Here is a 17,426-nt window from a genome sequence, read left to right as displayed (position 1 = left end):
GCATGCCCTCGGGAGTAGAAAACCCATACATCTCACTTAAATGGCACAAGGGCACCCAACCCATACTCATACTTAACACTGTGATGGAGGGACAGGGGGTGAGAAGGGGAAGAGACAAACCTCCTCTATTACACAGGGCACAAAAAAAAATTGCAGCCTTAGCTGAATAATTTGTGATTCAGGCAGACAAGGTCATATCTGACATCTATTTAAATTGAATAGCTTTTCACTTTCAGTCTTCCACCTGCTCAAGCTTTCCTCTTTTATTTATGTGGTCACTGAGGAACATTTAACTGGCATTTATTTTTAAATAACTTAAGAGCAAACCAATTTTTCCAGACAGAAAAGAGAATAAAAATAGGTACAAAATGATCCACAGTTTTAAGGTGAGTTGGTGGGTTAGGAATAGCGATATCAGTAACAATAATGATAAAAACGAAGGCGTGTTTGTACAGACACTGCTGACGGCAACAATCACACCAGAGGGCTAAGAAACACGAGAGAGCAGCAGAGTCAGGCGGCACGCGGGGGAACGACAGCACTCAGAGTTCTGACCCTGCCCCCTGAGGTTCGAAGAGGCAGCACACCTCTGCCCCACTAACTTCGGCACAACTTCACGGCCAGGGCAGAACTGGACCTAGAATGCAAACCTGGGCTACCAGGCGCTCCTGCCCTCAAGCTGTTCCTTGTTAATTTGGGGTAGGGGCCATTCATACTAGTGTGGTTTACTAATTAAAACAAACAAACATTGTTTTCTGTTTTAAATTATAGTTTCCCAAGGTTTAAATCAACTCTTGAAAGGTCCTAGAGTGTGTGAGTTTTACATTCCATAGGCAGATGGTCCTCATGTAGGGGAGCCTCCAGTGTGTTCTACAAAACAAGTATATATAACATTTTCTTTCCCTGGAGCTGAACAGTCCCCAAATTGCCTTATGATTATACTAACCTCTTCAACAAAAGAACAACATGAAGGAAAATATTTTTGAGAATACCACAGCACATACTTATAGAAACGAGTAACACATATGCAAGAAGACTCAGCCTGCTAAGCCACAGCGCAAACTGGCCGAGTAGCAGCGTGTGGGGCACATCGTTCGTCCCTGGTGACAATGTGCCTCAGCAGACACTAGTGGCTGAAAGGCCACTGCCAGCATGTCTCTCCTCAGGATTCTACGCCATAAAAAATGTGTATCACTGCCTTGTGCCCACCTACAAGAGACCCAACTTAGACTGACTCTTAGCTCATGTGATTAAACCCTGTTTAATCTGCCACCTGAGCTAACTGGCTATCCTGAAAGATAAGCTCACTGGAGTCCCATTGCTTCAAACAGGGTATGAGGACAGCCACACAGGGAGATCTGGCCAAACACGTTTGCAGTAGGCTACCAACAGGAACAAGAGGAAAGAAAGGCTATGGCCAGGCATGTAAACATGGCGTAACACTAAAGTTCTTCTCTGCTCTGGTTTTTTTTTTTTTTTTTTTTTTTTTTGCTTGTTTGTTTTTCTCTGTGTAGCCCTGGCTGCCCTGGAACTCACAGAGATCCCCCTGCCTCTGCCTCCCACCTCGCCTGGCTGAAAGAATTTGTTTATACTGGCGCTGTCATCTTGAGGTTCAAGGCACATTGCTGTGTATCTGTGCTCAGATTCAGCGGTCCTTTCTCCTTCAGCTCATGGTGTGCTGTGGTCTACTCACCATGGCATACACCAATCCCTGCCCGGCCATTAGCAGGCGCAGGCCTGCCAAGAACAGCGTGTGTGCCGGTGCCTTCCGCCACCAGAGTGGAATCAGCGCTGCTTCGTTTGCCTCCCCTTACCTGGTATTACTTCTCTTCATGGAAGATGGCACTGTTCTCTCTCTGTCCCCACTGTCACAGCCACAGCGCCTAGAGCACTTCCTAAACACAGTAGGCACTGACTAGGTATTTTTGGAATAAATCCTCTCAACAAGCAGGACTCTGCTCAGCCAGAAGAGAACGTAAATGGTCACTGTAAAACGTTACTAGGGACAGAGCCTGTTGGGAGGTCAGAACTACTGGTCACTGATTCCTTAATAGTGTCATTATTTATCTCTGAGGATGGTCACATATTCTTCCATTCTGTCTGGGTGACAGGCAAGCTGCGAGGGAGAACTCATTAAGAAGTCAGAAGTAATTCTTAGACTCTCTTATAACCTACACTTGACCTTTTAACACGAAGACTTCTCATTCACAGAATAAAATAGGTTTTAAAAAACCAAGAGCTAATTTTATTTCAGTACAACGGGGAAATATAAAGTGTCTTCTAAACTCATAACAGTTAAAAAATGAAAAAGCAACATATAGACAGCTCAGGTAAAGAAACAGAATAAGGGCTTTAAATTATCCTTTTCCACAGTGTAAGCCAGAATCACTACTCATACCTTAAAAATACCTTGGAAAATTCACATTTAGGGCCTGAAAAGCGCAGAGCTGCAGAGAACACATAAGCAGAGTCTTTCAGCGAATAAGAAACACGGGTTCTTTGGGGCTCTGAGCCCACAGCTGGATTCAAGGCACACTCACCCCAGAAATGTCTGCAACTCGGTGGATAGGCACCTCCTTCTTGCTGTGCAATCCTTTGCCATTCTTAATAGCTCTGTGCGGGCAGAGGAGAAAGTCGCATTAAGATAAACCACAGCAGGGAAGAGTCAGCGGGGGAGTGGGGACTGCTGACATGGGGTGTTCCCCTACACAAGCCCCAGTGCACGCCGCTGAGCATCCAGCCCGTGAGGACCAGCGCTGGCAGGTCCGTGGACGCTGCTCTTCTCCCCAGCCCAGTTACCAGCACCTGGCTACCAGTCTCACCTAACTGTGTCCTGGTAATCAGAGAGCTCCCTTACTTGTTTCCAAATTAAAGGCATTGTTCTGGGCACAAAGGAAGAATCAGTTGGAAGCTCATACTGCTAAGAAGTACAAGTAATAATGTTTCAGCGCTTAATCACATGAAACATTTTAAATGCAAATATGTAGCTAGTGTTCCAATTCTAATGGAAATAAGTTCCTCCCAGGTAAAAAGATAAGCTGCCTGGAATGAAGCAATATTGTATGGAAGGCCATTTAAGACAGGGGGAAAATTAGCGAGTGCTATATAACTGATGTTAACCTTCATTCCGTGCTCTATAACTGATATTAAGCTTCACTCTGATTAGGTGTGGGTGCTAACAGCAGGATTTCTCATGTAACTCTGGAATTCACATATCTGACCATGGGTTGGTTGCACCAACCTTGCACCTGTCAACTGCCCAGCACTACTGAGCATGCTCACTGGTGAGGAAGGAAGAGCCACAGTGTAGAACTGTTTGGGTCAGAAAAGGCCCATGTGCGTACCGGTAGTTTCAGACCTCAGCATAGTAGAGGCCCAGGTCCCTATTCTAGCCTTTGGGAGGTTTCTGGGTTCTAAAGAAAGTTGCTAGAGCAGGACTAGGCTCACACTTCCCCCTCAGGCCTACACTGAAGCAGCGGCACAGCTCTCTAGAGAGCGTGTTCTCAGGGACACAACTCTTCAACCCAACCTTAACAAACCGAGTCAGGGAGGCACGGCTCAGTACCACCTAAGCTGGCCACACTTCTTACCTGCAGCCAGTGGGTGCTTTGACAGTTCGGCGAGCCCCTCCGCCATCCCAGGTAATCTGTCACTCACTCAACAGACTTGAGATGACTCCAAAACCAACAGACCAAAGCTAGCTAGCTTGCTTGCTGGCTGGCTGGCTGGCTGGCTTCCTCCCCCCCTCCCCCGCGGTTATTTCCATTGGTGACCAGTTTCTAAGGGAGGAATTCTTGAGTGGTAAAGCTTCCTGTAAGTGAGTGGTATGGCCATGGGCATGTGAGTTGGCACAGCTACCTGTGAATGAGTGCTATAGTGTATGTAAGTTTACACAGGGGGAATTCTTGGTGACATAGCTGTTTGTTAATCGCTCCTATAAATAACCCCAATAACCTCACAGGTTTACCAAAATGGACTTAGGCAACAGTCTTTCTGTGCTTTGTAGGTATCCTCCCTATCTGGGGTAAGCAGATACCTATTTTACAAACAGTGTGCTTATGCGTGTAGTTAGTATGTTTGGGTGAGCATGTGCACCTTCACCTTCAGAGGCCAAAGGGCCATCCGGGAGTAGATTTTCTCCTCGCTCATGTGGGTACAAGGGACAGAACTCGGGTTAGTTACACCACATGTCATAGTATGGAACGGGATCTACCTCCAGGAAATATGCCCGTTCCCTCCCCCGAGGCTTAGTTCATCTGGGTAGGTCAAGGGCCTGACTATGGGCACCCCAGGGAGCCAGGTTTACCTTCAGAGAAAGAATGTTTTCTCTCTGGTATTCCCATCCTGTAGTGTAGTCCGTAGAGGCTGCCAAGGTGTCTGTCAGGGTATGTTTGACCTGGCGAGTCCTGACTCAGAAGGACTTAACTATTTCTTTTTCCTTTCTCCTTTCGTTTGCTTTTGGATGCTGACCAGAGCCCAGGTATGCTTTGAGACTCCCTAATGCTTTCTTTGGGCTTCCTTATTCTTTTTTTTTTTTTTTTTTTTTTTTAAGTTCAGCTTCCTGCCACTGGGCTGACCTCTTCGGCTTATCATTTCCACTGCCTCCTCTGGGGAGCTGCCAGAATTCCAGTTTGCCTACTGAGCAGTTTTTCTTTTAAACATTAGGAAATGCTTGCATTTCTGTCTGTGTCTGCTCTTAACTTTTTTTTTTTTTTTTAATTCAACAGACTAAGACTCTAAGAGTGGACATCCAACTTTCTCCATATTATATTGTGACTCACCTGGGACTTCCCAAGATTTCGCTTACTACTTCTTTCCTTCATTTAACTGGTCAAGGTGGCACACACCTGTAATCCCAGCACTGGGGAGGCAGAACTCTGTGAGTTCAAGGCCAGCCTGATCTATACAGTGAGTCCAGGGTAGCCAAAGCTACACAGAGAAACCTTGCCCCCCAAACCAATCAATAAATAATCAATCAATCAATCAATCTTTTAGTCCCAGAGGAAACAAAGCTGTTGCTACAGACCTAGAAAAGAACCAGTCAGGTCTGCTGGCCAGCTGCAGCAGCAGCACCCCTAGCCGGCCCCTACACCCCTGGGAAGACATAAGACAGTCTACTTTCTACTCTACACTAAGGATATGTTGATAATGAGCAAGGAAAAAGAATCACACACACACTCTGACCTGACATGCCTTGAGTTAGATCCAACTGTAATGCACAGAGGTACTCATTGTAGTTTATCTGCTACCCTTCAGTAGACTACTGATAGCCTCTGAGTAGGGCTGACTGTCAGAGATGGGCTGCTCCTGTTCTTAGCATTTGTAACTAACAGAACATGAAGGTTTAGACAGAAACTGACAGATAGAAGCCACAGATGAGGCTCTTCTACCTGCTAAAGCCCCATGTCCACAACCTTCCCTGCCAAGAGACTCTTGACTTGGCCACTGTGCACCCAGCGAATCTGCCTTTGGAAAGCCTGACAAACTGGTATTCGTGGCTACCAGGAAGGCTGAGCTGAGAAGCTGGGCAAGCACAACAAGCCTCCATTCACAAACAAACAAATACAAACCATAACAAATACTCTTGCACACATACACACTTGAAAACAACTCCAATAACCCTGAAATTGCTCTTCTGTTAGTTCTTCACAATGAGAAAGAAAGTGACAATTCCAGTAGGCAGTTAACTATTCAGGTGTTGCCACGCAGGAAGTGCACTGGTTGCTCCCCACAGAGCAAGAGAGATGAGTGAGAAATGGACACAAGGCCTCATCTGAGTCTTCCCTGAGCAGAGTCGCTTTGGTTCTTGCTCACATATTGTTGCAGAAATGACCCCACGTGAGCCATCTCGTGCAAAACTAACTTCACCTACTGCAGGGCTGACGCTACGGCAAGGGTATGTCTTACAGTAAGAATCTGCGGAAACTGAAACCTACTTTCTTTGCGAGGCTGTAAGCAGCCTTGTCTCAGGTCTATGAGGACACGCACCAGGCCCAGCTACAGGGCACTGGCATGTGAAATCTAGAAGGGCGCTGCTCTGCGGAAGGCCAGGGGTGCTGCCCCGACGGCACTTCTCAGCGCTGCTCGCGCGTCGTCTCAGAGAACCCAAGTTCTGGGCAGATTCCAGCAACGCTGTCTACTGCACACCGGCAGGCGGCTAAAGACACATTTGTATCCTCTGATCCCTGGGCACACGGGGCAGGCACACTGACACCATCCCACATGGCCTTGCCCCACGGGCCACTCTGCATCCCTTCTCACTAGGCAGCTCTTGACTTCTCAACTTCTGCTGCCTCTGCTTAACAGCTACAGCCTCGCAAAGGAAAGCTGGTGCTGAGACCAGTCAGGGGAAGCAGGGGCAGAATATGGCCAGCTCCTCACAGAAGCTCTGTTCTCCAAGATGCAGCAGAATAAAGCCAGCAAGGCCAGCAGGGTCAAGAATGGACAAGAGCTGCCACTGGCCAGGAAGAGTGGGAGTAAAGCTAGACACAAGAAAGAGGATGACGGGACAGAAGAAGGATTAAAACCACTTTCTACGTTTCTCCCTGGCCAGGTAGGGCTGGTGCTACAGTGTGCAGGTGAATTTCTACACAGGGCACTGGAGCCCCACACGCAGTGCTATGGCCCTCCCACTTGAAAGCAGAACCAACCGCAAGCAGATGAGGGCTGCGACAGCAGGGTCATTCACAGTGCCTGGGAACAGCAGAGGAGGACCAAGTCTGCTCTGGGGTTCTGTGCTCTCTAGTGCACAAAACTTCTAAGAAAGAGCTCTCATTAAGGCCAAAGTTGGTGCTACAGAATGAATCTAAGCTGGGCTGACCAATAGGCCAATATGAAAGTAATCACTGTATTACCAATTCAGGGACAGCAGAGTTTTAGTCTAAACAATTACTTTTGTTAATTTAAAAATTTTTCAATAAACTAAAAAATTATTTATTGTGATCATAAAATGGCTGCCACACGACATACAGGCACTTCAGCAAGAACAGTAGAAATATCTATTAATCACCTGGGGAGGAGGGGCTACTATTTATATGAATTTTCCTAAAGAGCAGTAGCTTTCTGTGGGTCTGCAAATGGGCTGCTTTCATACATGAAAAGATCTAGAGACAACAGTTCCATGGAAAGCAAAAATGGCGTATGACAGAAAGGATAAGTAGCAGGGAGATGATGGGCAAGAAAGGACACAGTGTCCAGAGGTCAAGGATGCTAACATCTCAGCATTTGTATCTTTCCTTTAACGATGTACTTCTGGTCACCAGGTACCAAGGTGCCCTTCAGTTCTGCTTGTTTTATCTGTGCCGGTCAGCACTTTCCTCTTTCTTCATAATGCTCACTTTGTTCTTTTATAACCCTCTGGGTTCAGGGTCTAGCCCAAGACAACTACACAAATATTTTTGATGTTGCTTACTAACTTTGATTCCTCCTTGCATACTACCATCATGACTTCTACTTCATCACTTCACTTCTCTGCTTAGATCCCAAACAAGGACCAAGAGGAAAGTGAACACAGAATCCTTTCTTCTGTTGTGTTGATGATGGCAGTGGCAACCACACCCAGGACCAGCCAAGTGTTGTACCCGAAGCTAATGTACCTTTACCACACAAAGAGAAAACTGTATTCTTACAACTTACTTTCCTGAGCAGCTACCATGTGATCCCAGTTCCTATCTTCCTATGGTTGCAAACTGCAGCTTTTAACTGAATTAAGTCCGTTTTCTCTCTGCACTCTACCTACATGCTTTGAATTACGTGTGTCCCTGGGGCTTTGCTTCTCTCCCACCTCACCTGCCCTTCCAGGTTCTTCACCATAAAATGAGGAGAGCAGTCATATACTTGGAAGCCAAGGAGGCAGTTCAATGGTTACGACCACTTATTGCTCTTGAAGAAGATGAGGGTTCAGTTGCCAGCTCTCAAGTTGCAACCTAAAACACTAGCTCCAGATGATACAACAATCTCTTCTGGCCTCCAAGGGCAACGCTGCATGTGTGTATGCATATAAACAGACATAAAAATCAACCAAAAATTTAGGTGTCATTTATCTGCAGCCAGTCTTACCACATCATAAAATGGATAGGCAAGATGACACATGCCTATAATCCTCGTGGCAGTAGGAGACTTTTAGGAGTTCAAAGCCATCCTTAGCAATGTAGCAAGTTTGAGGCCAGCCTGGGTTACATGAAGCTATGCTGCAAATAACAATGCAACTACAAATAAACAAACAAAAACATGTTATAAAAAAGAAAAGAGCTGCTACATTAGTAATTCTTAAGCTGAGCTTGGAGGTAAGCTGTTAGATTCAGTGAGCTTCTATGAATTCCTCTGAAATGTATAAAATTATACACACAAATATACTGTATATTACCATTAAATTTGGTATGTAACTATAAATGGCAACAAACCATTCTGCACTGCTTCATGTTCTAGTCTTCTTTTCTACAGTTAAACTGCAGGCCCTTTGGGATTCGTTAGGCTAATGTCCTTAATATTTGTTATACCATTTAACACAGATCTGTGCTTTCACTATTATATAAACACAAGGGCATGTAGTTCAGTTAAAGTGTGCCTGGTGAATCTGAGCAAATAAATGCTTATATGGAAAGTTGAAAATACTTCAAACTGGATAGTGCCAAAGCCACTGAAGGGCAACTATCTGTGGCTTGCTGGCTGCCCTGGATGCCGTGTCCTGATCCAAGCTCAAGGGCAGTATACCAGGGCGCTGGGTGAGAAGTCTGCGGAGTTCAGAGCACTGTAAGAAACAGACACAACTATGTGACTGTGCTGACAGCTGATGACAACTGACTTAGAAGAAGTGAAAATAACCTCTACAAAAAGGTTATAAATGAGACCAAACAGAGAACAAAAGTGCTAGCTCTCCAACACTTCTCACTGGTCCCCGCCATATTTACGAACATGTGCTGCAGTAGCAAGCAAACACAGGGATCCCTGAAACATAGTTGCAATAAACAATTCCTTTGGCCTCTCTGTTGGTACCAGCAGCTGCACGAAGCAACAGGGTCAGAAAACAAGGTGCAGAGCAGACACAGGTGCAGAACGGCAGGTGTATGGGCGACTGACCAAGGCTATGCAGCTGCGTGTTCAACAGGAGTGAGCGCTACTGATAAGACAGACAGAAAAGCCGGTGAGCACACAGACTAGAAATGAAGAAATTGAGTGCTACGGTCTAGGGAGGCGGGTGGACTAATGAGTCAGTAGGTATTATGAGGCAGTGAAGCAAATAACAAAGAACTCCAGGTCATCCTCTCATCTAAAACTAATATAAGATAGAAATGAAGGCACACGCTTTTGTGCGGGGCATGACAACGGGTCTGCAGAGACAGGAAAGAGGGAGGGGGGATTATGAGCTCATGGCAGAGGGATGGGAGCACAGCTGCAGATAAGCAGATGATACTGGTCCCAGATTAGGATCTAAGGAGTATTAGTGCTAGGTAGAAAGAAATGGTCAATAGGAATCAAAAAGGCTAAGAAAGCAGATTACTTAAAATTGTCTCAGTGACACTGGCTTTACAGTCTTTGCTGTCCTGATTACAAAGTCCATCATAAAAAAAGTCGTAATTTGATTCTAATATAAAAGTTCTTAAAATGTTTTCTGAGTGCCAACACACATCTTCCCACTTATCCTTTTCAAAAACCGCTATCACTGTGGATAAAGTTTTGTGGCCTTATATTTTCCATAACAAACAGCTAAGTGAATACTTCGCCGCATCATTGACTTCTTTACTTCATTTTTATGGTTCTACAGTAAATCTAACCCATAGATCCATGATTCTTTTTTTCTTTTTGTTTTTTTGAGACAGGGTGTCTCTGTAGAGCCCTGGTTGTTCCATACTTGCTTTGTAGACCAGGCTGGCCTCGGACTCACAGAGCTCCATCTGCCTCTGCATCCCGAGTGCTGGGATCAAAGGTGTGCATCCCCACCTCCCAGCCTCAGCGTTCATAACTTAATCAATCACTCACTTCTACTTCCATGAATAGAATACTCACACTATTATAAACAATGCCACAAGGCACAACGGTTAAACAAAATGGTGGGCAGTCTGAGTCATTTGCTAAGAATTCAGAGGCATTGCAACCACTGCTATGGTGGTGAAGATGCGCATCTTTTGAAGTGACGCATCTTTTGTGCCAATCTTCCATAAGGGAAATGGGACAGAACACATTGACTTTTATGGACAGTGTTGGTGAATAACTTAGATTCAGGCGATTCTTACATGCAGCTTACTCCTCAGTCTGTAGCCTCCCTCCTGTATCTTTGCAACCACTCCTTGTTCATCTAAACCATCCATACAATTCTTGAATGTATCACAATAAGCCTGATAAACTATGTTGGTTAACACACAAGGCAGCTACAGAAGTGTTTGCATTCCTTTTTAAAAGTTACATTGACTTATTTATAATGCAGGGGATTGGAAGCTGGTCCTGTTCCTTCTTACCATCTCCTGGGTCCCAGGGAATCAAATTCAGGTGGTCAGGCCTGGCAACTGGTATCTTTACCCAGTGAGCCATCTCCCCAACCCAGTTATAGAAAAATGTAATGTGTCCTTTGACTTGAGTAAAGCAATACATATTTAGCGCAGGTTTTAGAAAATGCTTTTCCAAAGTAAGCTATGCTGACTTGAACCTGCTGGAATCCTCTGGAGATTTAGCTCTCTGAACTTGATGCAAAAGCAGGAGGAATGGGAAGTAATCCTTCTCAATTTCTGGGTCCAAAGCAGGAGGGGGAACAGAGACAGCTTAAGAGAAAACAGAAATGCACAAGGGAGGTTACCAGAAATTGAGATGCAAAGAAGCTGGCAAATGAAAGAAAGCTATGAAGTGGATTCACAAGCAGCTATAAAATACTGTGCATTGATGGATCAGTGTTTAATTACTCAAATTATCAGCCTTCTAAGAGATTCCCAAGGATTACAACCAAGTAGGCCAGGATGATACCTCATACAGTGTCACTCTCAGAACCACCGTGCCACCTGCACTTCAGAGGAGCAAGCATCATGGCATTCCTGATTATCTCACCTTAGTCAAGAGCTGGTGAAGGCCACTCAGAAGCAGTAAGACTAAACCAGTAAGAGCCAAAAACTGTACGAAGGAGACCAGAATCAAGAAGGAAGGAGTCAAGCATGCAAAGAGTAAAAATTTAAGCTTATCTGCTTCATGCCTTGTTCTCTCTGCTTATAACCATGGTTACAACTGCTAAAGTAATGAAGATTAAATCTGCCATAAAAGGTCACATAATGGGATTTACTTTACAGTGGTCAGGGATTGTTTATAGCTGTGTTCTTCGATCAGTTATCACTTCAACGTTACAGTTTATTTCAGATTAAAATTATATTCACCGTATGATGATCTCCAAATGTGTCAACATCTCTGCAAAGACCAAGAACTTAGCTAAGGCCAGGGAGAAGGCAAACAGTGGACAAGCTCTCTGAATAGACCAGCTGCACGCACTGAAGAATGGCCACTGTGGTCAGATGGTCCAGAAAGGCAAGTCTGGAACAACATCCTCCGAAGGAAAACAATGAGCACAGCCTAATGATTGCAGGAGACATTATGTAAGATGTGCTTATTACCAGCTTATTATCTGACCATGACTGGCAGAACTCGCCACAAACCTGGCACCCAGGGGAGCAAATAGAACGAATGGGCTCCAACTTAGCCCCACTCCCCTCAGTCACCCGTGAGCTCTCACAGTTTACATCAGAACCAGGGGAGGGGAAGGACGAGGACAAAGGGAGGGCACAGATCCTCTTAATATCCTGAAGGAGAAAACTCATTGGAAATGGAGGCATTACACAGCTCTCCAGAAGTGGCCATTTGTGCTGCCTTAAATGCAGATTGATTACTGCTATTTGGATGTTGAGTGCATCATCTTTTCTGAAGAAAGGGAAAAAGCTAAATTTCCCCACATTCAGCTGTGTCTTCAAATCACTTCCCCACACCAGCTCTTTTAATGCATTTTCCTGTTATCACATCCACTTGCAGTAGCTGATCTACCCTATTCCCCAGCAGTGAACCCCCACCCCAATCCCCACCATGTGCTGAAGCCAATTAGCAACCTCATGACTGTAACACCAAACTGCAACCCAAAAACAGGGCGTGAGGGGCCTCTCCAGAGTTAAAAAGAACGGAAGCCAGCAGCAGGCTGTTTCTGAGAGACGCCACTTTCCATTCTCAGATGGTGTCCAACCTGCTCTGGGATGAGGTAATGCAGCTGGCGGAGAGGCCAGACAAGTATTCACCTATTTCTACTTCCTAAAGCCAGAAGTACCTTGGTGCTACAGACACTGTCGAATAATCAGGGAAGAGAAAAGCGTCAGGTAAAAGCTGTTTTTAACATTGTTCAGTAGTTCCGGTTTTATTCAAAGAGAATTTTCACTTGTTGAGGTCATTAGATTCAAAGTGAGAAATCTTGGTTTATTTAAAGTCATACCATTAAACTATTGAGAAGGTAAGAACAGAGGCTGAACAGAAACGACGAATATCAAGGAGACACTCTCATGGGAAAATTTAATAGAAATGAGAAATGGAATAGAAAAAGATGTAAGGCAAGCAGTGTTAATAATAAATGGGAATGAAAAAGGAAGGGCTAAAAAAACAGGCAAGAAAGGACAGGAAACAGAAAAAATAGTAATATCTAGGGGCACTACAAAGATTACTTAATTCTCATCCTTCGAGGATTGCACTCTTTGTAAAGAGTTAAATCTGTTCTCTTTTGTTGTTCACCGCCATTATTCCCAATGCCTGTGACCGCGGACACACTAGAGAGAGAGAGAAAGACAGAGAGAGACTGAAGAGAAGAGATAAATGCAGGACCATCACATGCAAGAGCTGAACAACTGTTCCTGACAGCAAGATCTGCTTTCCTGGAATCTGAGTTAACCCATGTCATCTGTACCTTGGGTACTGGTTGGTTTTGTGTGTCAACTTAACACAAGCCAGAGTCATCAGAGAGGAAGGAGCCTCACTGAGAAAATGTCTCTATGCAATCCAGCTGTAAGACCTTTTCTCAGTTAGTGATCAATGGAGGAGGACCCATCCCTAGGCTGGCAGTCCTAGGTTCTATTAAATAAAAAGCAGACCAGTAAAGAACACCCCTCCATCACCTCCTGCCTACAGGAGCCTTGCTGGAGTTCCTGTCCTGACTTCCTCCAATGATGAACTATGATCTGGAAGTGTAAGCTGAATAAACCCTTTCCTCCCCAACTTGCTTTCTAGTCATGGTGTTTTTGTTGCAGTAATAGAAAACCAACTAAGACACTTTTTGACAGGACATAGCAGTTCTAACATTTCAAAATACACAAACATTTACAGGGAACACACATTAAAATCCCACACTATAAAGGGATGAATCTTGCTATGTTTTCAGCTCAAGATCTTTAACAAACTGGAAATATGCCATACAAGTACACCGATGTCTTTCATTTACTAAATCACAATGTTTTACATTGCCATTCATTCATTCATTCACTCATTCATTCCTTCATTCATTGTGTCTGGATGGGGATCAGAGGACAACTCTTGAGAGAGAGATTTTTCACTCAATTGAGGCAAGGTATTTTCTGTTACCGTGTGGCATAGCTGCATACTCCAGACTGTTTTCAGTGGTTAAAGGTATGACTTCTCCCTACTTCTTCAAAGTTTACAGAAAATTTCCTTGTGTGCGAGAACCTCAGGAGAGCAACTCTGACTTGAGCACATGGACAAGAGCATTTCACTCCCAGTGGCCCTGAGAACACGTCAGGAGACATGAAGCATGCATTCACTAAGCAATGGCTACCAATGTGCGGATGTTGGCAAGACCAACGTGACCCCTACATCACCAGCAGTCAGCTGATGGGGGAGCTGTGGCCCTCCTACTAATGCCCACTGACACTGGCTTAGCAAACAAGATGCAGACTCTGATCAGAACTGCCAGGAAAGGTTTCTAGAGTTTACAATGGAAGTACTGCCAATCATGCTAGAAAAGGCGGAGGCCGATGCCTGTGGGGCCCGGGGCCTGGAGACACTAGCAAAGCAGAAGCACTTGATTTTTGTTGTTCTAAAGAGAGAGTTTGCTCAGTCAGAAAAATGAGTTCTTGAGGGAGCCATGCAGAGCAGAGACGAGGGCAGGTTTGTGCTTGCCTCTCAGACACTAAGGACAGCACCAGTTCCCTAAGCTTGCAGTGTGCCACGAAGAAGCAGAATAAACACGAGACGCTGAAAGATAGCACTAACTTCATTCCCTGTGTCCAGAATGAAGCTAAACTCATTTCAATCTGCCCAGGTGCTAGACTGCTCATACAAGTGTTTTCCCACAGTCAAGCTGGGCTATCAATTTCTTTTTTTAATATATACATCCTACCCTGAAACCACAAAATCTGAGATGAAAAGCACCTTAATTGAATAAACACCCAACTTTGTATTTTTCTGCAATAAGCTACAAATTCTAATAGAGTCCAGAAATAATTGAAATAGCAGGTTGTGTGCTATGTATGGTACTAGATGCCTTTAATCCCAGTATGTGAGAGACAGAGCAGGCAGAAGTATGTGAGTGTGAAAGCAGCCTGGTCTACATAAAGAGTTCCAGGTCAGCTAGGGTTACACAGTGGGATGTCTCAAAAACAAAACAAAACAAACAAACAAAAAAGCTTTAGCTTTGTCTTTGTTTTGCTTTGTTTATTTTGTGAATAGGGTCTTACTATGTAGACCAGCTGGCTGTGAACTCCCATTCTTCCTGCTTAACATAATTGCTGGGACTACGGGCATGTTACGGTTGAGAATATTTGAGTTCTAAAGAAAGCTGGACCGCTACAGGAGAGAGAATGTCCACAGACGTTATTCCTCATTTGTACAGACCCAAAGAAAGCAGGGCACCCGCCAGCCTTTGAGCTGACTCCGGGCATTACTGCAGCCTGAGTAGCACAGTCAACAAAATATGCTGGAAAGGTGGGTGTGGGCACCATGACGGAACCCCAGCACTCTGCACATGGAAGCAGGCAGACCTCCGCCCCTGGCCACCCTGGCAGAGTGCTACACTGTCAACAAGAAAACACAGTAACAGCACCTCCCATGGGGATGAAACTTTCATGTTGGCCTTTCCAAAATCAAACTGGATGTGTTACAGCACATACAGGGGATAGAATATGTGACATTTTCAGGGGGAAAAGAAAATGGGGGAGGGGCTCAGAAACCCTTCAAAAGGAGGCAAGAGGTATTTCCTCCTTGAGTCAGGTGCTCTGCCTAATGCTTAGAACCCCATCCAGATAACACAGCAAACAAATCTGGGCATTAAACGTTTGAATCATGCAGAACAAGAACTGATCTGGGCTGCACCTTAGGGGCCATGGGATACCTCAAAAAGAGAAACAAATTCAAGGGTGTCACAGTGAACTGTAGGTCAGGCACACCTAAATTCTTTTCATAAAAAATTCCAAGGACAAGCAACTTGGATCTGCCAGACACTGGGACAAAGTTAAGGGCTTCTCAATAGCCCACGAGAGAGACAAGGCCTGAGTACCCCAGGAAGTGCCAAAACCTTATCTTGCCTGGACACAAGGCAATGAGGGAGGAGGTGGCTGATGATGGACACCTGAGCTAGAAAGGAAGGCTGCCTTTGGGGAACTAACAGGCTTATTTATTCTTTTAACAAAGAGATGTGGCTTCCTCCAGATGGGCCAAGCATTTGAGACATAATGAGGGTTGCCCATAAGCAGACAGGCAGCTAAATAAAGGCTCCTCAAAGGGTCAGCAAGATGAAAAGAGAGCAAAAGAGAGCTTGTTTCAAGCAGGCAAGTCCATGTACAGGCCCACAACTGGCTGCTGACTGCACTGTGCTTCCCATCCTTGTCCTTCCTCTCACTGGGACTCCCAGTGAGGGTTAGTATTGCTCTTTGGTCTCCTTAACAGAAGGGCTGGCGAGGCACAGCCCCTTGCAGAGGAAGGAAGAGCTGCAGAGCCAGGAGAAAGCTCATCAGCTCCTGAGCAGGCAGCTGTGCTGACCCAAGAAGTCAGAGGCTAACAGGCTGCCCTTTCCCCAAAGCTTACAACGTTTCTCTGAAAGGATTAATGGCCAAGCCGCACACTGGAGAGCGAGTCGATGGCAGAGTGCACTGTGCCACTGCCGATCCTACCAGCGATGGCCACAGAAAAGCTGGTAACCAAGGTCAGTGCCCAGGAAATCTGTGGCCATCGCCGCCATTGTGAGAAGAGAATGAAAAACAGCCTCTTAGTGACCTGGAGAGCTCACAATGACTGACTGACTGACAGGAGGGCAGCAGATGACTCTAATTTGGCCTTTGGTAAAGCCTTAGATTTAGTAGCTCAAGAAGTTTTCCTTGGGAAATTAATTCCTATTGGCTTGGTTCAGTACACAATCATCAAAGATTAAAAAGTGGCTGGAGGAATGATAAACAAAAGACAGTCTGTGTTATGAGAGACTTGAGGTCAACACCAAAGTCTTTCTTGTTGAGGGGTTCTATTCATGGCCCAAAAAAGGCGTAAACAACTCACTAATGAGATCTGCAGAGGACGCTAAGCTGGGAGGTAGAGAAATCTAATCGACTGGGGCACCAAATCACACAGCAGAGTTCAACTGGAAACATAAAAGCTAATCCATCTGGGGAAAGCCAGCCCTGAACTTGGATAACATTCAACAGATAGGCAGGATTTGGGACAGAGGCAGCATGTACAAAGAGCTCTGACAAGTGAGCGAGCAACAAAGACAAAGATAGCAACACACAAAGTGTCCAGGGGAGGAAGGGTGCACTGAAGACAAACTGAAGTGAAATACTGTCAGCAGATACACAGGTAGGGACAGAGCCTGGCTTGATCATTTGCAAAATGAGTCCACTCTACATGAGAAATCTCTCAAATAGCTCTAAAACCACCATCACTACTAGCAGGAATCTAGTCTTGACTGCACTTCACCTGACTAGGGGCTAACATCAAGGAGATGGCCTTGGGCCATCATCTAAGGGATCACTAACACTGGTGCTCCAAAGGAAAACCCACTCTAGCTCATCTTGGCCATTTCTTTTAATCCTTTTTGGGGCCTGTATTGCCTTCGGGCATGCCTCCAGGCCCTGAGGAAGTGGTTAATTTCTCTCTATTTACTCAACCAGCAACAGTGCAAGGACCCAAAAGCCAATTTTTCCACCATCAGTCTGAAAGCAATGGCTTGACACAATTATCTCCAGGCAAGGCAGCTCACTGCTTTCGCAAGCAGGCATCTTGTTACATTACTTCAGCACAAAATCTCCACTGAAGAGGCTTATTTCTCCTTAAAACCTGAATGTCTCCCAATTCCCTTATGTCTGCATGCTCCTTAGACAACACTCACAACAATCTTCACACTGGCTATTTCTCCCAGTGTACCAGGAGCTGGCTCTGGTTCCCCTTTCCCGAGCTCCTGAGATCATAGTATGTGTATG

General features: G+C 45.2%; 1 protein-coding gene across 1 annotated transcript in view; it reads right to left on the bottom strand.

Annotated features, from left to right (window-relative positions):
- Snd1 (staphylococcal nuclease and tudor domain containing 1) overlaps positions 1–17,426 on the bottom strand; it is a 399,985-nt gene that overhangs the window by 165,669 nt on the left and 216,890 nt on the right. The window contains exon 14 of the mRNA XM_060374009.1: positions 2,541–2,613. Within this exon, the coding sequence (XP_060229992.1) occupies positions 2,541–2,613 (73 nt within the window). The remainder of the gene's footprint in view (positions 1–2,540; positions 2,614–17,426) is intronic.

The sequence above is a fragment of the Meriones unguiculatus genome, chromosome 21 (assembly GCF_030254825.1).
Source record: "Meriones unguiculatus strain TT.TT164.6M chromosome 21, Bangor_MerUng_6.1, whole genome shotgun sequence".
NCBI lineage: Eukaryota > Metazoa > Chordata > Mammalia > Rodentia > Muridae > Meriones > Meriones unguiculatus.
Note: the sequence above shows the minus strand (reverse complement) of the source record. Positions and strands in the feature narration are given on the sequence as shown.